This window comes from Plecotus auritus (assembly GCF_963455305.1).
Source record: "Plecotus auritus genome assembly, chromosome: 8".
Classification (NCBI taxonomy): domain Eukaryota; kingdom Metazoa; phylum Chordata; class Mammalia; order Chiroptera; family Vespertilionidae; genus Plecotus; species Plecotus auritus.
In genome coordinates this window covers 165,460,551-165,487,542 of record NC_137782.1, presented here as the reverse complement: position 1 = coordinate 165,487,542, position 26,992 = coordinate 165,460,551, and the positions used below count along the sequence as shown (strand labels likewise).

Below are 26,992 nucleotides of genomic sequence, written 5' to 3'. Positions count from 1 at the left end.
TCCTGGGGCTGCGCAAAGGCGGCCACGGCGCGCGCCCGCGGCGGTGGCGGAGGAAGGCGGGCTGGGTCCCAGGGGCGCGGCCACGAGCCGGGTGGGGTCTAGGTCTAGGAGCTGCGGTGCTCCGGTTCTGGGGGGCTCCCGTCCGGCGGCGGCGCCCGCGGGCCTGAGCGAATTGAGGACGAGGCCGGGAAGGGACAGCACGGCGGGTCCCCCTCCAGCGGCCACGCCCGGAGGTGAGTTTCCTGGGGCCGCGGCGCGTTCGGCGGGGAGCGGGGCTGGGCGGTCCGCTCGCTGCCGGGCTGGGGCCGACGTTTGCCGGGCAGGGCGGGGGAGGGGGACGTCGTTGGGTCCCGCCGTGCCGCCGCGCTCGTCTTTGTCTCCATGAACCCGGTTCCAGCTAGGTTTCGGACCCCGCGTCTGCGATCCCGAAAGGGCGCCATCGGGCGGCGGCGGGCGAGACCCCTGGCCAGCCCAGCCCAGCCCAGCCCAGCCCAGGTGAGCGGGGCGCTCGGCTGCCGGCTGCTTGCTTCCTGAGTGCGAACTCCGGGAAAGCACATCAGTAGGTTTTCTCGTTCCGAAGACGCTCAGAAACTTGGAGTTATAGGCTGTCAAAATGTCCCTGTTTCCAAAGGCGATCGCTGCAAAAAAAAAAAAAAACACAAAACACAAAACACAGCACAGAAAGCCAAGCATGTCTGTTTGGGGTTGACATTTCTTAGTTAACTTCACTCCCAGTCTCCCACAACTCACTCTGTTTTGCAGGTTCGATGTTCGCTGTTTTCATGCTTAATTTCTTTTTTTTCTGTGTGTTTTCCTTTTTTACTCGCAGTTTATTGCTTCTCAGGGTGCTGTTCAATGTTGGTTCCTTCGTCGGTAATTTGAGATCGTTGAAAATAAAGAGGGGAAACTTACAGTCTGTATTGATGTCAATGCGGAACTGTGAAGTGTGATTGTAAGGGACATGAAATCCAACTTCCTGATTTCATAGTCATGGCTCAAGTATGTCTGGGGAGTATTTATAAGTTTTTAAATTGTAGTTTCGTTTTAATGGGACAAACTTTAAAAACTGGTGTAGTGTTTTCGATGTAAATATGCTGAAAGTCGCAGTGACTTAAAATGCAATTTAATTCCATGAAGACTGAGCCTCCATGTAAAAACAGTAACGTCAATGCTAGGCACTGGTGGAATCCAAAAATGAGTGAGAATTGTGTGCAGGATGGAGAAAATGATGAAACACAAATAATAGTGATACAGACAGAATACAGTGTTAACAGACACTACTATTTATGACCCCTGACTCCTAGACCTGCAGTGTGGTAAATACTTCACATGCATACTTTAATTACTTCATACTTAATGTTTATTACTTAATAATTTGTCATTCAAATTTTTGAGCACCTACTGTGTGCTGAATGCTAATGGTTTTGATACAGTAGGGAGTTAGACGGACATGAGCAGAGTCGGAACCATAGGCCAGGTACAGAAGGTCACCTGGTTGGAAGGACCCCTGTGCATAGCGACCGGGGAAACAAGTATTGCAGGGTGGGACTTGTCCCAAATTGACCTTCCTCCGCTGGCAAGTCTCTAGTCAAGTGGTAGACCCCCCTTAGAGCAGTGGTCGGCAAACTGCGGCTCGCGAGCCACATGCGGCTCTTTGGCCCCTTGAGTGTGGCTCTTCCACAAAATACCACATGTGGGCGTGCACTTACAGTGCGATTGAAACTTCGTGGCCCATGCGCAGAAGTCGGTTTTCGGCTCTTCAATCGTCGTACTGTTGATATTTGGCTCTGTTGACCAATGAGTTTGCAGACCACTGCCTTAGAGGAAGAACAAGGGGGCTGGAGAACAGCCTCATGACACTCCCACACAGCCCTTGTACTACCACTCTCTTAAGCATTAAGTCTCCAGGGCAATGAGGCTCTGGCCTGTATCAAATCATCGTAGGAACAAAGACTTGGGTCTGTTGACCACAGAGACAGAGTTTTGGTCAAACCAGAGATAACATCTAGGCCTCAGTTGTGTTTCAGCCCCAGGCCCAGAAAAGCAGCAAAACCAGAAGAAGCCAAGCCAGGGCGGACATCAGGACCAGCTGCCAATGACTAAGATCCTCCTACCCTAGTGCCGACCAATCACAGAGACCCGGACCATGAAAGCTAATGAATATTCTATTGAGCTGCTCCCCCGAGACCTCCCCTAAAACCCCCAAGTTTGGAAAGCAGATAAAATCCCCTGAGATGAAGGACCCAGACTGTTCCCACACACTTCAGTGTGAACTCTCTCTCTCTCTCACTCCCTTACACTCCTGCACCTTTCCTTCCCCCTTGCTTGCTTTTTCCTAAGTGTTAAAGGCTCTTCCTTTGCCTCTATAACTTGTTTTACTGAGTCCACGCAGCCCAGCTAGCTCACTTCTGTTACCTCTGCGACATCCTAAATTCTTTCTCAGCCAAACTCAAGCACCGGAAGTGTAACTTCACAGGTCACATCTGGTGCCGTTCACAATTTACAACATGATGGCAACCATTATAGATTTCGCCTTTAAGGACTTTACATTGCCATTTGGGAAACACTGTCGTTGTGTGGTTTAAGCAAATCATCACACAAGTAAATGCCAGCAAACTTAGAGACAAAAAAAAAAGGAAGAATGTAGGCTGTTGTGAGAGCAAGTAAGGGGTTGCGGGGGCACTTACCTCAGCAGGAAAATTAGTTAAGGTTTTCCTAAGAAAGTCATCCTCACGCTAAGGTATGCGTAAGTAGGAGTAGGTGAAGGTGACCCCCAAAGGAGAGAAGAAAAGGTCCAGACATAGGAAATAGGTTCCACTGAGGCTTGGGAAGAGTTGGGGAACTGACAGGTCCAAGCCGTTGGATTGACTGTAGAAAGCAAAGGAGGATGTGGTTAGGGCCAGAGATATCTTGTGGGGCTGCTGAAGCAATGTTAAGGATTTGCAACCAATTTTTTTTCTTTTTGTTGTTGTTTTTTTTAAAAAAAAACTTTTACGGAGAACTTTTCAAAGCACTCAAATGTAGTGCGAGAACAATACAGTGAACTCCCCTGCAATGTTATTCAGAGGAGTTGGACCGTATTCAAAGAGCAATGGGAGGTCTTTGAAGGGTTTTAAGGAGAGAAGTCCCACAATTAAATTTGTGTCTTAGTCAGAAAGGTCACCCTGACATTTGTGTAGAAATCAGATTGGATGGGGACATGAGCGGATGTGAGGAAACCAGCTAGAGCGGATGGTTGTGGCTGCGAAGATGAGGCAAATTCTAAGTTACCAACTGGTCTCTCCTGGCTGTGTTAGTAAATCTATATTCATACTTTTCGGAGAAATCATGGCAGATTTTCTGAAGGAGGCTGTATTTGAGATGGGTTTTGCAAGGGAGATAACATTTCGGGAACCCTGGAATGAGAATGTCTAGATGTCAAAGGATGGCTGACAAGGTGACCCTGACCATCTCTGCCGAAGTTTCAACCTTCCCCTCAGGATTTTCTCATCCAAATTACTTTTGTCACTATCACTTCGGTCCTTAGGACCATATACCTCATGCATTAACAGTTCTTTCCAGGAGACACAAATGTATTTTCTTTTTTTTGCACAGATTACAGGCAGTTAAGTTGAAACTTTCCAAAAGGTTTAATTTTTTATAACTTAATAGTAAACTAGAATTAATAAAATATACTGTCTTAAAGTGGCTGATTCTGGTGCTACCATAATTTGCGCTCACAGGCCTAATTCTGTTCCACGGAAGAACTAAGTGAAGGAACTGCACACGGACATGTGACCCAGGGGTTTCTTTTCCCTCGTGTTTAATTCCAGGAATGGCTTTATCCTTAAGGAGAAACTCCGGCTTCTACCTAAAAGATAGCATACCCAGTGGTATAATCTCTTGATACAAATTTTTAGCTTTTGAAAATATAGCCTGTATTACCTGGTTTGGTTTCGTTTTGTTTTTGTTGTGTGTGTGTTTGCTTTGTTGTTGTTAATTCTCACCCGAGGATATTTTTTTCATTGCTTTTCAGAGAGAATGGAAAGGAAGGAGGGAGGGAGGGGGAAAGACAGAGGAAAGAGAGAGGGAAACATTGATCTGAAAGAGACACATCAACTGGTTGCCTCCCACATGCAACTGACCAGGATTCAAACCCGAGACCCTTCAGTGCGAGGGCCTAACTGCTGAACCACACCAGCCAGGGCCCCTGTTTATAAAAATAAATAAAATGGGTAATAGGCAAATGTTTTCTACTCGAAGTCTAATGTATACATTGAAAAGACTAAATCTTTTTTTAATCCTCACCTGAGGATATGTTTATTGACTTTAGAGAGAGGAAAAGGGAAAGAGAGAGAGTACCATCAATGTGAGAGGGAAACACTGATTGGTTGCCTGCCCTAGGCACCCTAACCAGGGATGGAGCCGGAAACCTAGGTATGTGCCCTAACCAGGAATCAAACCCACAACCTTTTGGTATACAGGACAACGCTCCAACCAACCGAGCCACACTGGTCAGAGCACTACATCTGTTTTGACCGGGTTTTCTTTTTAGTGGATATGTTCCAGAAAGCTCAGTCAGTGTACTCTGCCTCCTGACTGATTTTATCACTGCAGTTGTTGGGAGTGAAGTGGGATAATATCTGGGAAGGTGTTTGGTAAACTGTGATATACAGTACAAATGTAAGATGGTGGTGGTACTAATTAGAAGTAAACGGAAGCAAAATGAAGAAATTGTTCATCTGTCCATCCTCAGGCCCACTTCGTGCTGGAAGCTTCGGAATTTGCCCGATGGCTCTTTTATTCTCTACTGTACAGAACGTGCGTTAGGTTCATTGGCGTTACAGGACTGTGGTAATTGTGGCAGCTCACTCAGTGGATACAAATAAATTTTACATGGTTCAAAAATTATGTAGCCAGTATTCTAGCACAAGTCCATTTGAAACCAAGGACTCTTCGCTCTCTTCGGCTGTCATAAAACAAGCAAAGCACTGTATCAGTGGCCTGGAACTAGGAAAGGATTACTAATAGCAGTGATTTGCTAGAGGACAGCACTTTCAGGATGGTAACTCTTTGCTTTGCACTTGCTGTGCACTGTGGAAGGAACAGGAAATGTGGACCTCATGATACCGGGCCTCAAGGATCTCGGGTCCAGTAGAGAGACTAAAAGACAGAACAGAAACAATAGTAAACAAGATCAGACCAATAGGATTTAAATGCCCCAAATCTAAATGCTTTAGGAGAGGAGTGTTAACTGGGTTTATTATTTCACCTTTATGGTAGAAGTGGACCTCGGATTGGGGCTTGGAAGGATAATTAGCATTTCAATGCCTAAAGGATAGTTACGATGTGAGCCAAGAAGTGGATGACTATGTTATGTTTATGATACAATAAGGATCATATCTAAACGAAGGGGTTATTTTAGAGTAGTTGAAAATAATGTTGGAAAACTGTCAAGTGCAAAAAGCAAACGGCACCACTAAAATGTAATGTGTCAGTTTTGTTCAGTATGTGTCCCAAGCACCCAGAATCATGCCTGGTATACAGTAGTTGCTGAATATACATTTTTAATATTTTTAAAACTTTACTTAGATATAATTAATATACAATAAGATGCACATATTTAAACCATACCATTTAGCCCTCGCTGGTTTGGCTCAGTGGATAGAGTGTCGGCCTGCAGACTGAAGGGTCCCAGGTTCGATTCTGGTCAAGGGCACAGGCCTGGGTTGCGGACTCCATCCCCAGTGGGGGGGCGAGGGGGACCATGTAGGAGGTAGCCGATCAATGATTCTTTCTCATCATTGATGTTTCTACCTTTCTCTCCCTCTCTGAAATCAATAAAAACATATTTTTTAAAAAGACATACCATGTAATAAATATTTCAGCGTTAAATATTTTTATTTTAAATATTTTATTTAAATATTAAGTGCTATTAAATATTTTAAAATATTAAAGAGTATTCAACTGTGTCTGTGTTTTATTTCTTTTTTTTTTTTTTTTTTTTTTTTAAATATATTTTATTGATATTTTACAGGGAGGAAGGGAGAGGGATAGAGAGCTAGAAACATCGATGAGAGAGAAACATCGATCAGCTGCCTCCTGCACACCTCCCACTGGGGATGTGCCCGCAACCAAGGTACATGCCCTTGACCGGAATCGAACCTGGGACCCTTCAGTCCGCAGGCCGACGCTCTATCCACTGAGCCAAACCGGTTTCGGCTGTGTTTTATTTCTTAAATAAACAAAAAGAGCCCAGCTGTCCTGGCTCAGTGTTTGAGCCTCGACCTATGAACCCGGAGGTTATGGTTCGGTCCCAGGTCGGGAGCATATGCCCAAGCTCCATTCCCAGTAGGGGGCGTACAGGAGGCAACTGATCAGTGATTCTCTCTCATCATTGATGTTTCCATCTCTCTCCCTTCCTCTCTGAAATCAATAAAAAAAAATTTTTTTTGAATAAAAGGAAGTAAGTCAAAATGTAAATTTTTCTGAATCTGAATGGTAGGGATGGCTGTTTATATTTTTCTCTATTTTATGTATGTTTGTAAGGGAAGCAATTTTTAAAGGGAAGCAATTAAATAGTTTTAGAAATGATGAGATCTGAAGGACAAAGTCTTAGGAGAAAACATTAGTACACATGAAGTTCTGCTTTTCTAAATATATTTTTAATTTGTTTTCTGGTTTTTAAGACGTTTTATCAAAGTAACATATACACAGTTTAAAGGGGTAGTGTGGCTTCAGTGACCCTACCTTACCCTCTAGTCAAAAGCTAGAGTCTGAAATTACTGCTGGGAATACTGCTGAGGGTGCTGGCCTCACTCTGTTCCTGCTCACTCCTCTGCCTTTAGAATGTCCTCCTCCTTTCTTCCTGTCAGTTCCGCCTCGTGTTCCAGAATTGCTCACCATTTTCTCATAAGTAGGCTACGGAATAAAGTCACTATCCGTGTACATTCAAGTCATAATGAAAACAATAAAGGTATTTAAAACAGTTTTCAAGATAGGATATTTTCCAGAGCAGACCTCCACTGTTCTACCCTAATTCTTAGCAAAACGTAGGCTCCATGGGAATTAGTGCTCCAGCCAGATTGGCTGTGGTTATGGCCCAGCTCCATTAGCAGAAGCAAACTGGAAAGCTGGAATGGAAGTCAGGACCCAGGATCAATCAGACTCTCATTTTCCCTGGTGAAAGGCTGCCCCGGGATCCCGTTACCCAGAGTAACCTCACCTCCAGATCCTTGGGAGACTTTTAAGGGGCCAGTAGATTATTCTAGTGCCCATTTTCTTTCTTGTTCTCATGGCTTTGGAATGGATCTGGTGGGCCTTTAGTGGCTATGACTGATGTCTGCTTTCTATTTAAATATACTTAACATTGCCCTGGCCTGTGTTAGAGAGCTCAGGGGTTAGAGAGCCAGCCCGTGCACCGAAGGACCTTGGGTTCGTTTCCTGGTCAAGGGCATGTGCTGGGGTTGCAGGTTTGATCCCCAGCCGCAGTTGGGGTGCATGTGGGAGGCAACCAATCTCTCTTTCTTCCTTTCTCCCTCTTTTTCTCTTTTCCTCCCTCTTTCTCCTGGCTCCCATCCCTCCCTTCCAGTCTCTGAAAATCAATGGAAAAAATATCCTCCAGACAGGATTATTTAATAAATAAATATACTTAAAACTTACTTTTTAAAAAAATCCTGCCCCTAGACTGGCTCAGTGGACAAAGCGTTGACCTTCAGACCAAAGGGTCCTGGGTTCAGTTCTGGTCAAGGGCATGTACCTTGGTTGCAGGCTCCTCCCTGGCCTGGGACCTGGTCAGGGCGTGTGCAGGAGGCAAACCAATCTTCGTGTTTCTCTCACATCAATGTTTCTCTCTGTCTTTCTCTCTCTTCCACTCTCTCTAAAAATCAATGGAAGAATATCCTCAGGTGAGGATTAACAAAAAAACAAAAAAATTCTCACCGAAGGATATTTTCCACTGATTTTTTTTTAGAGAGAGGAAGGGAGAGGGAGAGAGAAACATCAGTATGAGAGAGAAACATTGATTGGTTGCCTCCCATACACACCCAGATCAAACCCAAAACCCAGGTATGTGCCCTGAGAAGGAATGACACAGGAACCTTTCAGTGTATGGGACGACACTCTTCCTAACCACACCCGGCCAAGGCTTAAAACTTACATTTTTAAATAGCAGTGCTGTATTTGCCTTTGTATACGTACTCTCTAGAGAGGATTTAAGAAACATATTCTTATTTGATACCACCTATGTGAGAGTTGAAATATTTTTAATGCATTGTAGAAATCTAACTTGATTATGTCTCCTTTTGGGGTAAAGTGTTTTTCTTTCATTTTAAATCTGTAGTGTAGTCTCTGGGATCTTGATATCATAAAAAAATCTGTCATGACCTAATAATAACATATTCTTAACTATATTGTTTTTCTTTTAAATATATTTTTGTTGATTTCAAAGAGGAAGTAAGAGGGAGAGATATAGAAACATTAATGATGAGACAGAGTCATTGATCGGCCCTCCCACACGCCCCCTCCTGGGGATGGAGCATGCAACCCAGGCATGTGCTCTGACCAGGAATCAAACCCTGACCTCCTGGTTCATAGGTCAGTGCTCAACCACTGAGCCATGCTGGCCAGGCTTAACTATATGGTTTTAAGCACATATAAATAGAAGTTGTAATTTAGTTTTTCCCTAATATAAACTTTTTAAAAGCATAGTCATGAATTGAAACTAACTTATATAGGTTTATTAAAGCATTGCACTCCAGTATTTTTTAAAGCTTAATTTTAAAACATCAAAAAGTCATTGATTTCTTTTTTTCTTTCTCTCCATGATCAGTTTGATTGTGTAGGAGACATATGTACTACTATTTGTAATAGTTTAAACAATAAAATAAAATAAAATAAAATAAAATAGATCAGAGGGAGAAAAAAGATTGTGTTTTTGTTTGTTTTTTTAGTTAAATAACCAGACATTCCAGATTAGATAAAACAGACCTGATTTTCCCTCACTTGAATTTTGCATAGGCAGGCAGTTCATAACTATTGTTTGTGTTTGACTTCACAGAGCTCATTTGTGTGCTACCACTTTATCTAAGGAAGAGATGAATATAGATATTTGTTTATAGTGGGGGAAAAAATAAGGTTACCCATAAGCTGGGAAGGAGAGGACAAGGTGGGAGGGGCAAGGATGGAAGCGGGATTTCTCTGGAGCAGTATTTATATGGAACCATATAAATATTTTACACACTTAAGAAACACATTAACTGAACTGACGATCAAGTAGGTGGCAACACCACACAGGAATTGTTTCAAGTAATTTAAAACAGTAATTTTACTATGTATCCTAGTGAGAGCTTTGAGTTTGGTCACTTGTTCTTAAGACCCTTTAAGTGTTACTTTGGGACACATAATAACTTACATGAGAGAATATGAATGCATGCAATTTGAAATGCTATGAATTAATTTATTTAAAATGCTAAACTCGTAACTTTAACTTTCGTTTCCTTTTACCTTTACAGTAAGGCAGAAGAGAATGAAAGAAGTAGATAATCTTGAAAGTATAAAAGAATGGTAAGTTAATTCGATCTATGAAGTTTCTTGGTTAATAATGCCTTTGTTAGTTTCTTTTCCTATTTTTACTGCATTTCACTGACTGTGATAGTAAGTGTTCATTATGATTATCTCAGTTAAATAATAGTATATTTTAAAGCAACTTTTTTTTTTTTTTTTACCATCACTGCATTGAATGGATTTTAGTGAAGTCACTAGATCTTCTTGTTACTAATTAAAAAACAAAACAAAACATAGTTAGGACAATTTATGGGACAGTTGCCAAAAAGTATTTTTTTTAAATACATTTTATTTATTTTTTACAGAGAGGAAGGGAGAGGGATAGAGAGCCAGAAACATCATTGAGAGAGAAACACTGATCAGCTGCCTCCTGCACACCCCCCACTGAGGATGTGCCCACAACCAAGGTACATGCCCTTGACCGGAATCGAACCTGGGACCCTTCAGTCCACAGGCTGACGCTCTATCCACTGAGCCAAACCAGCCAGGGCAGTATTTTTAAGAATTTAAGTAAAATAAGCACATTCTTTTTTGGTAGGAAAAAAATGTTAAAATTTTCTCTTTGCATATTACGTCTGTCATATAAATGAGAAATTCCAGTAACTTTGCTTCGTTAGCCTCTTGTGATAGAGTCACAACGGAAACATAATGGCTTTGGAGTCAGATAAACCTAGGTTTGAACCCATCTCTTTCTTATACTACTTCTCTGGCCTGTGAGCGACGGAGATAGATTATTTGAGCTTCAATATCTCATCTATATAGCTCATGGACACAGCAATAATGTGGTGAAAGCCTGGGGTGGGGTAGGGGCTGGGTGGAGGAAAGCAAAATGGGGAGGAATGGGGGACATCTGTAACACTGTCAACAATAAAAAAATACATTTTTACAAAAATATATGAACTGGGGCTACACCTAGGTACCTGAAAGATTTTGTGGAGAATTAGCCTATAGTATTAGCATAGCATTAGCAATATAGAAGGCACTCAATAAATGGTAAATGCAAAATGTATGGCTGTTAATATAGAATACTTTATTCTCATGTATGGAGGTGAAATATATCTTGTGTTATGCTCTTTGTTTTAAACCCTTGAGGTACATTTCTTTCATTCGTAGTTCATTTGAGACAGACAAGCATTTATTTCACACTTACACATATTTTGAAAATGCTTCTGTACCAAACAAACATCTGTTCTTTTTTGACGAGAGTGTTTATTGTTTTATTTATATCTGAGACTAACTATATAATCTTGTGTCAGGGGTCTCTAAGCCCACCCCCAGGTTTATAACCATACTATGGTTTATTACAGTGGACAGGTAAAAAGCAAAATCAGCCGGGGGGAGCGAGCACATGGGGCAAAGTCCAGGGGAAACCAGGCTCTGGCTTCCAGGAGTCCTCACCGGTGGGGTCACCTGGGACGCACTTCATTCTCCCAGTAATAGGTTATGCCGGCCCATGCGAAATGCTATCTACCGAGGAAGGTCACTGAAAACGAGCCTAGGCTTTTTACCGGGGGCTAGTCACCTACTCAAGTTTCAGACTCTCCTAAGGAAAGCACACAGGCCTCTCGAAGGAGAGCAGTGAGGCCCACTGGGTTAACCCTTTTCTACATGGAAATAAAATGAATGAATGATTTAAAAGACTAAAATTAGCTTGGGACTTCTTTTTTAACAGCTTTATTGAGACCTAATTCACATACCATATAATTCATGCACTTAAAGTATTCAATTCAGTGGTTTTTACTACATTCACAACATTTACTACATTAGTATTGTGAGAAATCATCTTAGGGTGTGATTATTTTTTAATAAGAAGTATCATATTGTTGCCTTGGAAAAGGCATAATTAATACTTTATGATAATATGCAGTGTCTTAAGGGTAGATATAGAACACTGGCTGGTTTGGCTCGGTGGATAGAGTGTCGGCCTGTGGACTGAAAGGCCCCAGGTTCGATTCTGGTCAAGGGCACATGCCCGGGTTGCAGGCTCAATCCCCAGTAGGGGGCGTCCAGGAGGCGGCTGATCAATGATTCTCTCTCATCATTGATCTTTCTATCTTTCCCTTCCTCTCTGAAGTCAATAAAAATATATATATATTTTTAAAAAGAGTAGATATAGAATTTCCTAGAAGAGTATAAAGAATGTATTTAAATTAAAATATTGCCCGAGTGTCAGCAATTTGATAGCAATATAATTATGGCTATTTTGAGAGACAGTCTAGCACAGTGATTAAGAGTGCAGACATTGGTGACCTGGCTTCTGTTCCCAGCTTCACCTCCCAATAGCTTTGTGATCTTGGGCAAATTGCTTAAGCTGTTTCATTATCTATTCAATGGGGCCTTTTAGATCTTGTGAGAATTGAATGAGTTAACACATGTAAAGTACTTAGAATGGTTCCTAACATCCTCCTATATAATAAAAGGCTAATAAGCAAATTGTCCCCTCAACTGGGATTTCGACCAGGGGGTAGGGTCAGCCAGCCAACCGCCCACAGCCCCTCCCCCTGGCCAGCCCCGCCCCCGGCCGGCCCCCTCACCCCGATCAGGGGCAGGCTGGCTGGACCCCACCCTGCACTAATTCGTGTACCAGGCCTCTAGTGTATTAATAAATGCACAATTACTGTTCGTTATTAAGAGAGGCTTTATAGCGTATCATGGTAGTGGCATAGACTTGGAAGACATTAACATTCTGTTCACATACTGTTTCTGCCACTGACTAGTTGTGTAACCTCCGACATGTAAGTTAACCTCTCTGTGACTCATTTTTCTTATCTATAAAATGTGGATAAAGGTATCTATAGTTCCTGGCACAGCCTAAGAGCTATAAAAAGTGTTGATTACTTATTAAATCTGTGACGATACATCTCAGAACATTATGAATCTAATATATGAATTCAAAAAAGATCTGTCAGGAATATTTTTTCTATCAAACAAATCTTAGGTAATATTTCCTATCTATACTAATAAAAGTATAATATGCTAATTAGACCGGGAGACCTTCCAGACGTCCTTCCAGACAAAGCCATGGTGGTGGGGCCAAGGCAGAGGCGGTTAGGGGCGATCAGGCCAGAAGGGGAGGGCAGTTGGGGATGATCAAGCTGGTGGGGGGGGCAGTTGGGGGTGACCAGGCCGGTGGGGGCGGGGGCAGTTGGGGGTGACCAGGCCGGCAGGCAGAGTGGTTAGGGGCGATCAGGCAGGCAGGTAGGTGAACAGTTAGGAGCCAGCAGTCCTGGATTGCGAGAGGGATGTCCCAGATTGGAGAGGGTGCAGGCCGGGCCGAGGGACACCCCCCCCCCCCGAACCCCATGCACGAATTTCGTGCACTGGGCCACTAGTATAATATAAATATAGAATGAAATCCAGTATATGGAAGTGAGCAAAATGGGTGAAGGGGTTCAAAAGGTACATATTTCCAGGTATAAAATAATAAGTCATAGGGGTGTAATGTACTATAGTGACTATAGTTACTAATTAGTGACTATAGTTACTAATACTGTATTGCATATTTGAAAGTTGGTAAGGTAATGCCCTGCCTGGGTAGGTCAGTTGGTTAGAGCATCATCCTGGTGAAATTTATCCCCCAGCTCCCACCCCACAGATGTTTTTGGTTGTTATAACACTTTGGGGGTGGAAAAGTATGCATGCTACTGACATATAATGGGTCAAGGCCACGGATGCTGCTAAATATCCTAGAATACATAGGACAGCCTGCACAACAAAGAATTATCTCTCCCCAAATGTCAATAGACTCAACTTGAGAAAACGCTGCTCTGGCCCCAAAAGGGTTAATGACTTCCCAAGGTCACCTGTATGTTAACTTAGAAGAGGGTCTAGACTGCGGACTTGGAAGTAGCATCTCAGGTCAGGATCCCTTAACTAGAATAATTTATGTAAATTTTTAGAGAACTAGTAGTTAATAATGCTTACTTTTCTTTGTTGTGTATATAGGGTTTGTGAAACAGGATCTGACAACCAACCTCTTAGTGACAATCGACAAACACCTTGTGAGTATTTTGTCGACAGTCTTTTTGAGGAAGCCCAGAAGGTTGGTGCCAAATGCTTGTCTCCCACTGAACAGAAGAAACAGGTAAAGGCCTGTGACTTTTTTTTTCCTTTTCTCCACATATGGAGGGTCCTTTTAGAGGGTCCATGGGATCAAAACTGTGTAATAACAATAGTGAGATGTTATTTACCTGGTCATTGTGCTGACCTTGCACTGATACTGCAGAATCGATGGTGGGTAGTAAAGCTGCCAGCACCTTAGAAGGAATCAAGGCAGTGGCTCCAAACTGTACTAGTAATTACTGTCTTCTTTGCTTGCACTTGCAGGGGAAAATGAACGCTGGTTTCAATTACGAATGTTCTTGAAGAAGGCGTAAAAATGATAAATTTTATTTAACCCCAATCCTTCAGTGCACATCTTATTAATAGTGTGTGACAAAATGCGAAGTACACATAAGGCATTTTACAATATACAGAAGTATCATATTTTTTTAATTAACATGATGCATTTTGTTTCTTCCTGCTTTGCAGGTAGATATAAATATAAAATTATGGAAAAATGGATTCACGGTCAATGATGATTTCAGAAGTTATTCAGATGGTGCAAGTCAGCAGTTTCTGAATTCCATCAAAAAAGGGTAAGCAACTTTGTAAAGAGAAGGAGAGTTTAGGCATGTTTCATTTGGAAGGATGGTTTTTAATGGCTGTTTACACATCCCTACACATTCACAGGTACTTTTAGAAATTCATATTTTCATAGGATGGGTTTTCTTAAGAGAGCCACAGCTATAATTTTGAAAAAAGTGTAGGAGTTTTGAATTTTGATCAGTCAAAATCTGATTTAAACTAATACACTTTGCCAAGAATTACCTAATACCACATCCTAGTTGTTACATTTAATATTCATGTTTAAATACCTTTATAGTCTCTGAATTGTGATTTCCATTGCATAGGTATCCCATTTAGTTTATCCATTTATCGGTGGATAAACATTTGGGTCATTTCCACATTTTGGCTATTGCGAATAATGCTACTATGAACATTCCTGTAGCATTTTTTGTAGCAAGTTTTTGTGTGGACATATGTTTTCAATTCTCTCAGGTCTAGGACCTGAATTGTTTTTAACTCTATGTTTAACTTTATGAAGAACTACCAAACTGTATTCCAAAGAGACTGCACCATTTTACATTCCCACCAACAGTGTATGAGAGTTCCAATTTTTCATAGCCTTGTGAACACTTGTTAGTGTCAGTGTTTTTTTAATCACTGTTATCCTAGTGGGTATGAAGTGGTATCTTACTATGTTTTTGATTTGCATTTCCCTAATGACCAGCGATGCTATGCATTTTTTCACGTACGTATTAACCATGTGTATATCTTCTTTCAACAAAATGTCTATTCAAATCCTTTGTCGATTTTTCTCTTTGCCTGTTTTTAAAATTGAGTTACTTGCATTTTGTTGAGTTGTGAGAGTGCTTTATATATTCGAATACAAGTCTAAATGACATATACATCTGTATGCTAACATAAGAAGAGTTCTGTGGTATATTGCTTTAAAAAAGCAGTTTGCAGCCCTAGCTGGTTTGGCTCAATGGATAGAGCGTTGGCCTGCGGACTGAAGGGTCCCATATTCGATTTGGTCAAGGGCACATGCCTGGGTTGAGGGCTCGATCCCCAGTAGGGGGCGTGCAGGAGGCAGCCAATCAGTGATTCTCTCTCATCATTGATGTTTCTACCTCTCTCTCCTTCTCCCTTCCTCTCTGAAATTTAAAAAAAAAAAATTCTGACATGTTTCATATTTTATTTGTCATCCCCAGAGTAAATCTATATTTTCATTTAAAATTTGAAATGATAGCTTGATTTTTCTAGTATATTTTTAGCCCTATTCAGACACCTATAAAAATTATCAAATTGCTTAAATTTAGCAGCATATGGTCATCAAATATCTCAGGACTTTAGTACCATTCTTGGTGCTGCCGAATGACTCAAGCTGTTCATGAATTTGTACTCTAAACAATAATTCAGTAGTATTATTCTTGGTTTTTAGTATTTGTATTATTTAACTTATTTTAACTGCATTCATTTTTTTATTGTGAAGATGATATATCTCTTATTTCTATACTAGAGGCCCGGTGCACGAAATTTGTGCACGGGTAGAGTCCCTAGGCCTGGCCAGCGATCAGGGCCGATCTGTGGGGCGACTGGCGGGGCACTCGGGGGTGGGGGGTGGGGGGGCTCTGGCTGGCACCTGCCTTGGCTGGCCTGGGGCCTGCGGGCTGGGGACAGCTTTGCGTTGAGCGTCTGCCCCCTAGTGCTCAGTGCACATCATAGCAAGCGGCCTTAGCATATCATTTGCCTATTACACTTTGATTGGTTGAAAGGACGATTGCACAACCAGATACTTCGCGTATTAGGCTTTTATTATATAGGATAGTTTTCAATTCCTTTTGCATGTAGAGTATGTTTTTTAGAAAAAGAAATGCACATGGTGAGTGTGGGCACTTTGTATCTTTACCTTCCCAGGGAGTTGCCTTTGGAATTACAGGGAACATTTGATAAGGAGGAGGTGGATGTTAAAGTTGAAGATAAGAAACACGAAGTATGTGTGGCAACGAAGCCTGTGTTCCAGCCCTTCTCAGGACAGGGTCACCGACTAGGAAGGTGAGTGGGCTCATGATCTGTACTTTTCGTAGCAGAGGCTGGACTAACATTCAGCCCATCATTATTTTACCAGAGAGACCACAGATATGGAGCTTATCATTTCTCCTACTGCAAATGGGATTCTTTATTAATCCTCACCCGAATGGGAGGTGGGGGGTAATGGGAGAATAAGGACACATATGTAATACCTTAATCAATAAAGAAACCTAAAAATAAATAAATAAATAAAAATGTTTAAAAATTTTTTTTAAAAATCCTCACCCATCCTGACCGGTTTGGCTCAGTAGATAGAGCGTCGGCCTGCGGACTGAAGGGTCCCGGGTTCGATTCTGGTCAAGGGCATGTACCTTGGTTGCGGGCACATCCCCAGTGTGGAGTGTGCAGGAAGCAGCTGGTCGATGTTTCTCTCTCATCGATGTTTCTAACTCTCTATCCCTCTCCCTTCCTCTCTGTAAAAAATCAATAAAATATATTAAAAAAAAAAAATCCTCACCTGAGGACATGCAGAGAGAGAGAGAGAGAGACTGAAAGAGAGGAGAGTAAGTGAAACATCAATGTGAGAAAGAAACAGAAACATCGATCAGTTGCCTTCTGTATGCTCTCCAGTTGGGGATCAGACCCACAACCCAGGAACCAGTATATATGCCCTGAATGGGAATTGAACTAGCAAGCTTTCGGTGCACGGGACAATGCTCAACCAACTGAGCCACTTCACCTAGTGCGAATGAAACTTTTTATGTTAGCTTCTGTGAGGACTCCTCTAAGTCATATTTACCTTAGTGTGAATTAGCATATGCTGGCACTACAGTAAAAAAATCTTGGAGGCTTGTTTGGTTTCATCAAATCAAAGGGGCATGGCTTATTGAGGACATGAGGCAGAATTGGATGGATGAGTCGTTTCTTTTCTCCCTTACACCCGCCACTTGAGCTTTGCCATTGAAGTTAGCATGCATATACTAGCTTTTGAATATAGGGTTCCATTTTACACATACCACTGCTTTCAGCATTGTACTGTAATCAGTATCTGAATTTTGAGGTAATAAAAATGAAAAATGTCTGATAAAGTTAGCAGTATTAAACCTTTATTTATTTATTTATTTATTTATTTATTTATTTATTTATTTATTTTAATATATATTTTATTGATTTTTTACAGAGAGGAAGGGAGAGGGATAGAGAGTTAGAAACATCAATGAGAGAGAAACATCGATCAGCTGCCTCCTGCACACATCCTACTGGGGACGTGCCCGCAACCAAGGTACATGCCCTTGACCAGAATCAAACCTGGGACCTTTCAGTCCGCAGGCCGACACTCTATCCACTGAGCCAAACCGGTCAGGGCTATTTATTTATTTTTGTTAATGAAAATAAGCTTTATGTCCTAGCCAGTTTGGCTCAGTGGATAGAGCATCGGCCTGCGGACTGAAGGGTCCCGGGTTCGATTCTGGTCAAGGGCACATGCCCTGTTTGCGGGCTCAATCCCCAGTAGGGGGCGTGAAGCAGGCAGCTGATCGATGATTCTCTCTCATCGTTGATGTTTCTCTCTCTCCCTCTCCCTTCCGATCTGAAATCAATAAAAATATATTTTAAAAAATTAAAAAAAGAAAATAAGCTTCATTTCATCAAGTAATCCTATCTAATAAAAGAGTAATATGCAAATTAACCATCACTCCGCTACACCCACAAGCCACGCCCACAAGCCAATCAGAGCGAATATGCAAATAAACCCAACCAAGATGGCTACCGCCACAGAGAGCAGGAGGGAGGCTTGGGTTTCCCCGGCAATGGAGGAAGCCAAGCTTCCCGCCTGCCCTTGCTGGCCTAGGCCTCCACTCAAGGCTACAAAGTTTCAATGATAGAAGATACATAAACCCAAACAGAAATGGCGGCAGCCACTGAGCTAGAAAGAGCAGGAGGCTAGGGTTGCCCCCGGCGATGGAGGAAGCCAAGCTTTCCGCACACCCTGGCCGGCCCAGGCCTCCGCTTAAGGCTACAAAGTTTCAATTATAGAAGATACATAAATCCCAACAGAAAAGGCTGCCGCCACGGAGCAAGCAGAAGGCTTGGCTCCGCTCCAGGCTACAAAGTTTCAATTGTAGAAGATAAATAAATCCCAGATACCAAGGCCTCCGCTTGGGTCACCAGGGGGCGTGGCCGGCCTGCAAACCACCACAGGCCCCTCACCCAGGCCGCCCCACGCCCCAAGGGAACCCCCACCCTGATCCGGGACACCCTTCAGGGCAAACCAGCTGGCCCCCACCCGTGCACCAGGCCTCTATCCTATCTAATAAAAGAGTAATATGCAGATTGACCATCACTCCAACACACAAGATGGCTGCCCCCATGTGGTCAAAGATCCTGCCCCCATGTGGATACAAGATGGCCACCACAAGATGGCCAGTAAGGGAGGGCAGTTGGGAGGGACCAGGCCTGCAAGGGAGGGCAGTTGTGGGCAATCAGGCCAGCAGGGGAGGGCAGTTGGGAGGGACCAGGCCTGCAAGGGAGGGCAGTTGGGGGCGATCAAGCCGGCAGGGGAGAGCAGTTGGGGGCGACCAGGCCTGCAGGGAAAGGCAGGAGGGACCCAGGCCTGCAGGGGAGAGCAGTTAGGGGTGACCAGGCTTGCAGGGGAGGGCAGTTAAGGGTGACCAGGCTGGCAGGGGAGCAGTTAGGCATCAATCAGGCTGGCAGGGGAGTGGTTAGGGGGTGATCAGGCTGGCAGGCAGAAGCAGTTAGGAGCAATCAGGAAGGTATGCAGGTGAGCAGTTGGGAGCCAGCAGTCCTGGATTGTGAAAGGGGTCCCAGATTGGAGAGGGTGCAGGCTGGGCTGAGGGACACACACACCCCCGTGCACAAACTTCGTGCACCGGGCCTCTAGTAAATATATAAAAGGATGCAGTGGCAGTCATTTTCTTTCAGATGTTTATAGTATCAAAACCTTTAATTATGCCCAGTTGGTATGGCTCAGTGGTTGAGTGTCAACCCATGAACCAGGAGCTCAGGGTTCGATTCCTGGTCAGAGCACATGTGCGGATTGCGGGCCCAATCCCCAGTAGGGGCATGCAAGAGGCAGCCAATCAGTGATTCTGTCTCATCATTAATGTTTCTAACTTTCTCTCTCTCTCCTTTCTTCTCTCTGAAATCAAAAACACACACACACCTTTAATAATTTTCAGATTTTGCAGTTTTTTTGTTTTATCCTCACCCGAGGATATTTCCCATTGATTTTTTTAGGGAGAGTGGAAGAGAGCGGGAAAGACAGAGAAACATCTATGTGTTTAGAGAAACACATCGATTGGTTGCCTCCTGCACGGACCCCAACTAGGGTCCAGGCTGGGGAGGAGCCTGCAACCAAGGTACATGCCCTTGACTGGAATCGAACCCGGGACCCTTTGGTCCACAGGCCAGCGCTCTATCCACTGAGCAAAACCGGCTAGGGCTGCAGTCTTCTGAATATCTATGCCTTATGGCAGAATATGCAAAGAGGTTAGATGTGGGATCACTTTTATGTTTATGAATTCTCGTATGTTAATTATCAAGATTGGTAAGGTGTGTACACATTCATGCACACATATAAAAATATCCAGATGTGATTTTCAGAATGCTGAAAATAATTTTTATACCATTGCATCTACTTTTTAACAGAATAATAGTGTGCATTTGGTAAAAATGAATGACATATATATCTGTGTGCTAACATGCATCTGATTTTATTGTCTGGATTTTTTTAGTGCCACACCAAAAATTATTTCTAAAACAAAAAGTATTGAAGTTGAGAAGAAAAATAATTTGTCTACTGTCCCACTAAACAACCTGGAACCCATCACTAATATACAGATCTGGTTAGCCAGTGGGAAAAGGATTGTTCAGAAATTTAACACGTCTCATAGGTGAGTCTTTCATTTCATTATTTGGCTGATTTTTTTCCTAATTTTAATTTTTATTTCTTCTATTAACTTCAATCAAGAATTGCATTTCTTTATTATCTTAATGTGATTATAGAGATCACAGTATACATTTGTTTTTTGTTTTGTTTTTTAATCCTCACCCGAGGATATTTTTCCATTGATTTTTAGAGAGAGTGGATGAAAGAGGGAAAGACAGAGAGAAACATCGATGTGAGAGAAACACATCGATCGGTTGCCTCCTGCACGAGCTCCAACCAGGGAGGAGCCTGCAACCGAGGTGCGTGCTCTTGACCGGAATGGAACCCGGGACCCTTCGGTCCACAGGCCAATGCTCTATCCACTGAGCCACACTGGCTAGGGCTATATTTGTTATTTTTACTGCACAGTTTCTTTAATCTTTTTTTTAAAATATACATGTTTATTGATTTCAGAGAAGAAGGGAGTGGGAGAGAGAGATAGAAACATCAATGATGAGAGAGAAGCATTAATTGGCTGCCTCCTGCATGCCCCCTACTGGGGATTGAGCCTGCAACCTGGGCATGTGCCCTTGACCATAATCGAACCTGGGACCCTTCAGTCCGCAGGCCAACGCTCTGTCCACTGAGCCAAAGCGGCTAGGACGAGTTCCTTTAATCTTTACTATTTTTCTTACTTTTTATACTTATATTGTTTGCCATAAGCTTTAGCCATTAGTTATCTAATATTTGGTATCCAAAAAAAATACACAGGACCACATCCTAGACCTTTTTCGTAACCTACACAGGTTTAATAGAGTGGCATTTTTTAATTTTAGTGGATTGGGCGAATTTTGTCTTTCATGATGTGCCATATTTCATTAACTCTGAGTTGCACATTTTTTTTTTAAATATATTTTATTAGTTTTTTACAGAGAGGAAGGGAGAGGGATACAGAGCCAGAAACATCGATGAGAGAGAAACATCAATCAGCTGCCTCCTGCACACCCCCCACTGGGGACGTGCCCGCAACCAAGGTACACGCCCTTGACCGGAATCGAACCCGGGACCCTTGAGTCCGCAGGCCGACGCTCCATCCACTGAGCCACACCGGTCAGGGCAGAGTTGCACATTTTTTTACGTTTGTCGCCTCTGAAATGGGGATGCATCCATTGTTGGCCACATGGCCATCATGTCACAATAGTCTTTGCCTTCGTATCTGCCTCAGAGCATGCAAAACAAGTGTCAGATGAACAAAAAGCATCCCAGGGACAGTAGCAGAACACTTTCTAAAAGAAATTCTGTGTCACCAACACCCCTGGTGATGCCGAGGATGGGTATTACGTGGAAAAACATGTCCCGGATCCGAGTGTGACTAGTGTTCATTAGGAATGACTCAACCATTTCATTGTACTTACATAATGGAAGCACATGAGTGACTTGATAAATGTCTGTATGAAATTAAGTTAAAAGTGCTCTTTCAATAAATATTAAAAAGAATTCTAAGTGTTAAGAAAACACTTTGTCATAATCTGGATTTTTTTTTAGTAACACATAAAATGATGTGTCTTAAAATCCACGGCCTCTTAGTTTTGATGAACTGCATACGCGCTCTCCCTCTCTGAACACACATACGTACGTAGGTGAACATCACTTTGAGCCGCCTTCAAGATTGCGATGATTATTTCACTTCATGTGCATTGTTCCAACGTCGATTCTCCCTGCGCTGAGTGAAGCATTTTCCTAATTGGATGTGAAGCACAGCATGACCTGGTGTTTAAAAGAACCTATGTCTGTCTGTCTGATCCATTCAGAGCTAGCTGTGTGGATATGTAACTCTCTATTATAGAAACTTAGAGATATACACAAAAGCAAAGAGAACAGAATGACCTATCACTTAGTTTCCACTGAACTATGTCTAAGCAAATCCCAGACTTCGTATAGTTTCATATGTAAATACTTCAGTATGTATCTCTAATAGATAAGTACCCTTTAAAAATGTAACCATAGTAAAAAAAACAAAAAGTAACCATAATACCCTTGCCACATCTAACACGATGATGAATAGCCGTTTCCTGCTGTCACCACGGGTCCACCCCTAAAAGATACCCCAGTGAACAGCTCTATCATTAGTTATCATTTGAGTGTTCTATGTATTCACACAGCCAGGGATCTTTACAAGTTCCTACTTTTAAATTGGCTCCTTCGAATTTCCATAAAATTGCATTAATAGTTGGTGCCATTTTACAGGATAAGCCACATCAAAGACTTCATTGAAAAGTACCAAGGATCTCAAAGAAGTCCTCCCTTTTCCCTGGCCACCGCGCTCCCCTACCTCAGGTTGCTAGATGAAGCCCTCACGCTGGAAGAAGCGGACTTGCGGAACGCCGTCGTCATTCAGAGACTCCACAAAACCACGGAACCTTTCAGGGAACCTTCAGAACACTGATCTTTGGTACACTAAGTGGGGAGTTTGCAGAGAGGCGATGGTTTGTAAGTGAGCATGCAAACCAAAGTGGGGGGACGTCAGGGTCGCTGAACTTTCGGTTTGAAACCTATTGAACTCCCTTCAGAGGGGAAGACAAGTAAGTACGAGTTAGGAGAGGAAACGAGGACGAAACTGTACTCCGTGCACTGTCTCCCAAAGGCTCCTCAGAAGAACATACTTCTTTTCAAACACCAGTTACTCAACAGGAGATATGTTAAAGGATTATGTCATTCAGTATCTTAGTGTGCTATAAATTAGCAAATCTGTTCACAGCATCACTCATTTAAACATCATTCCCAAACAGCAGTGATTTATTAAAATGTTAGCTTGGCTCAGAATTTTTAAATAGCAATTACATTAAAAATTATGCCGAAACCGGTTTGGCTCCGTGGATGGAGCATCAGCCTGCCGACTGAAGGGTCCCGGGTTCAATTCCGGTTGAGGGCATGTACCTTGGTTGCGGGCACATCCCCAGTAGGAGGTGTGCAGGAGGCAGCTGATCGATGTTTCTCTCTCATCGATGTTTCTAACTCTTTATCCCTCTCCCTTCCTCTCTGTAAAAATCAATAAAATATATTTTTAAAAAAAATATACACGGCAGGTTAAAAGCATCAGTGTCCTTATTTTATACCTGAGATACAATCAAATGCTAGAAGGAGCCGCTTCCACCACAGCTATGCCTAGACCTCGAAGTGTTCTCGGTCTGCATTCTCTAAGGCAAGATACACTCAGATGTTAAGTTGGCAATAGTATCTAGTCTTTTCATGTAAGAATAAAATTCTGTCGCTTAGTATAATGTCAGTATTAATCTGTCTACTCACATTTCTACATTGTTGAGAAGTATAATTTTTTAAATAAATTTTTATTGATTTCAGAGAGGAAAAGAGAGTTAGGAATATCAATGATGAGAGAGAATCATTGATTGGCTGCCTCCTGCAGGCTCCCTACTGGGGATCAAGCCCGCAACCTGGGCATGTGCCCTGACCAGGAATCGAACCGTGACCTCCTGGTTCACAGGTCGATGCTCAACCACTGAGCCAGGCCGGCCAGGCGAGAAGTATAATTTTTTTAAAAACTATGTTCTCTCCAGGAACCTCAGTTCACCCCCTATTTTATTTCCTTTCAGAAATTAGGGACTTACTCTTAGCTAACAATTCGCAGTATGCCATTCATTTGAGACTGCTTACTTAGAATCCAATGTTGTGTTGTCACATTGCTAATTAATATTTTTTTTTAATTTTATTTATTTTCTACAGAGAGGAAGGAGAGGGATAGAGAGCTAGAAACATCGATGAGAGAGAAACATCGATCAGCTGCCTCCTGCACACCTCCTACTGGGGATGTGCCTGCAACCAAGTTACATGCCCTTGACCGGAATCGAACCTGGGACCCTTCAGTCGGCAGGCCGATGCTCCATCCACGGAGCCAAACCGGTTTCGGCGTTAATTAACATTTTTTAAATGCCTTACGTAGTGTATGGTTTTCTATTCCATACATTAGAGTCAACCTGTGTATACATTCAAGGGTTATTTATCACATCCTGATGTCACCAAGGGAGACTTGCTTTGTTTCTTAGACTTGAAAACCAGTTAGACTTCAGCATTCCCTGTCCGATTGCATCCCTTTGCCCAAAGATACGTTTAGAAAGCCTTTTTGCAAATGACCTGTCGAATCCTATTTAAAGTGAAATACACTAGTACACTGAGTGTGCCAAGGAGCTAAGCAGCCATGCCCGTCAGCAGTCACGTTCACAGGGCATGGGACGTCTGCTGGAAGGAGCAGGTCCTAAGCGGTTTGGCCTCAAGACCTTCTGTTTATGTGGGTTGTAAGTGTGTTAAAAATTAAAAGTGACACATATTTATTCATTTAAAAACAATAAACATGTAAATATAAACACTTCTGTGAAACATGTCTGTTTTCCAAAACATTCAAAATAAGATTTTGTGAGAAAAGTGGCGTTGTATCCCATTTTTTGCAGATATCTTTCCTGCCCGCCTTAAAAAGACAGATGGAATCTCATGTCTGCTTCCACGTTCAAGCTGTTGTGATATCACACATCATGTGGCCTCCGGTAAATGCTACTGCACGTTCATGAGAAAATGAACAAAACAAATAACGTCTCGGTAGGATCATGAAAATAGTTTGGACCTCGTGGACCCCCTGAAAGCCATTCCTACAAAGCAATGATTTGCCGTGATTCCCAAGCCTTAGTGTAAGAATCCCTTGGGAAGCTTGTCAAAAGGCCTGTTCCTGCCACTTACCACGCACATTCTGATTCGTCAGATCTGGGGTGAGTCCCAGATCTCTGCATTTTTTATCTCATTTGATCCTTAGGAATGCGATGGCAGGAAATCCTGCACCGAAGCTTCCCCCTAAGAAAATAAAGCCTCGTGTGCACCAAGGAAGTGGAAGACTCTCCACTGAAAGGGGGGGTCCTCTCGGTTTTCTCTTTGTCCCCCACCGTTTGTTCTTAGGCCGTTCCCCTTTAACTCTGAACTAACCATGCCATAAACCTATACTTCGTCTTCTATGAGCACAGCTGAGATAAGGCTGGAACATTTAAATGAGGTTTTTCTCAAAGGCTCAGGAATAACGAAAGGGAAGTACCCTTAGAACTAGATGGCCTGTTTTATAAGCTGGATCTTCTGTTGGAGGAACATTTGAAGAAGGCTTTCTTTTCCCAGCCTCTACCTGGTAGAGACCTGTCCTTTTACTAGGAAGGGAGGGAGGACAAAGGAAAACCTTCTCTTTTTGTTATTTGCTCTCAGAAACGAACAGATGTGTAATAGAAAATAAATATTGTCAGTAATGTTTACAGCTGTGGTACAATGGCATTCTTTACAATAAGGAGGGGACAGTAAAATCAATGAACTTCTCTTTCAGATATAAAATAACATAAGGTGGTTATTAATATATTTTCAAGGATAGGTAAGAAGATGTTTCATATAGGCCTATCATGAAGCATTTTACAATTTTTACTTGCATGATTATAGTCATTATGTGATTCTCCATATATTTCTATCAAGGGCCTCTTAAAAGTATTTGTCATGTACCTATAGAAAAGCCTCCTTCGTGGATGCTCCCATTTATAATTCTTTAACCAGGAGACACGCAGGAAGTTTTCTTGCGTGTCCATGTAGAATACACCCCGGTGGGAAGTTTCTATCGGGAAAGACCCATCACCAGCAGTAACCTTCATTTTTGTAACTGGAAAAACTTCCACTCATGTGGACAATATTCTCGGAGGTTTTCCAAAATGAGAATCATCTGATAAAGCTTTTTACCTGAAACTTTCACATTCTACAGTTGTTAATTAAACGTGTAAAATATTCAAAACATGTGGCTTTTTAGAAAACATAAGCTGAATTTGTTAAGGGAAGGCAACCTGGCAATGAAGCATAGTAGGTGTGGAATATAATTTGACCTAACGTCATTTCAAAACTATTGTCAGTTTCATGAAAATCGTTGTTAGGGTTAGTAGATAGAAGTACATTTCTAATTTTGCAGATTCTAATTTATTGGTTAAATTACTATGCATTTTCTAGGTTATAAAGGTGATCTTATTTTATATACTTCTCTCCTTCAGAATACTTTTTATTATGTTTCATTGTATTGAAAATATGGTATGTATGCATCTCTTTTAGTGCCTTAAAGTACTTTGAAAGCAATCTTTTGCTAAAGGCTAAAAACTGTTGTCTTAAGGGTGGAACACTATTTGTTAAAAGGACCTGTGAAATAATTCATACTTGTTTGTTATAAAGTGGTTACATATAGGTGCATTTGTCATTTTTATTTGGTAAATTCATTCAGTTTGAGAATCTACAAATACTTATTAGTTGCCTTCTGTTTGCCAGGTACTTTAACCAATGTTACTTTCACTTAATACTCAGAAATGTTAAAGTGTGATATTTTTTATACTAACTCAGTGTTTGTGTTTGTTTTTTAAACCATCCTTGTGACCTGAGTTGAACTAGCATGAAGACTCCTTGGTAGTATTTACTTCTTTGTTCTTTCTCTAACTACAAACCATTTAATTAAAAAATAGTTACACAGTACATCTTCAAATAGCAGTGTTTTACTCAGTAAATGAATATTTGACTCTTTGTTGTTTGCTTTAAATGTATTTTTGCACAGGTAATTCATATAAATTATAGAAAATTATAAGATGCAGATATTCTTAAATGATCTTTAAGTCACCTGTGTTACCATAAAAACATTCAAACCTGTAAAGAATTTTTGTGAGTTTATTTGAGCCAAACTGTCGACATATGCCGGGAAGCAGAAACTCAACGAAATGAGATAATGCTCCGGAGAATGGCGGGTTACATCTGTATTTATACATTGCAGTCAAAGGAAGGGATGTAGGTGGATTACATGAAATCCATTGGTGATAGACTAGAGAGGCAGGAGAAAGCAAAGTGGGGAAACCCCTGGGATTGGAT

At 42.0% G+C, this 26,992-nt stretch overlaps 1 protein-coding gene across 2 annotated transcripts; it reads left to right on the top strand.

Annotated features, from left to right (window-relative positions):
- On the top strand, window positions 1-26,771 carry UBXN2A (UBX domain protein 2A). Of its 2 annotated transcripts, XM_080684524.1 has the most exons (7): window positions 1-233; window positions 9,492-9,543; window positions 13,489-13,627; window positions 14,074-14,180; window positions 16,066-16,203; window positions 19,932-20,090; window positions 22,313-26,771. In XM_080684524.1, exons 2-7 carry the CDS (start codon window positions 9,506-9,508, stop codon window positions 22,509-22,511), a joined length of 780 nt encoding a protein of 259 aa, XP_080540650.1. In that variant the 5' UTR covers window positions 1-233; window positions 9,492-9,505; the 3' UTR covers window positions 22,512-26,771. The 2 variants fall into 2 exon arrangements, with proteins under 2 accessions (XP_080540650.1, XP_080540651.1); XM_080684525.1 differs by lacking the exon at window positions 19,932-20,090 and having other exon boundaries at window positions 27-233.
- Window positions 26,772-26,992: the final 221 nt, after the last annotated feature.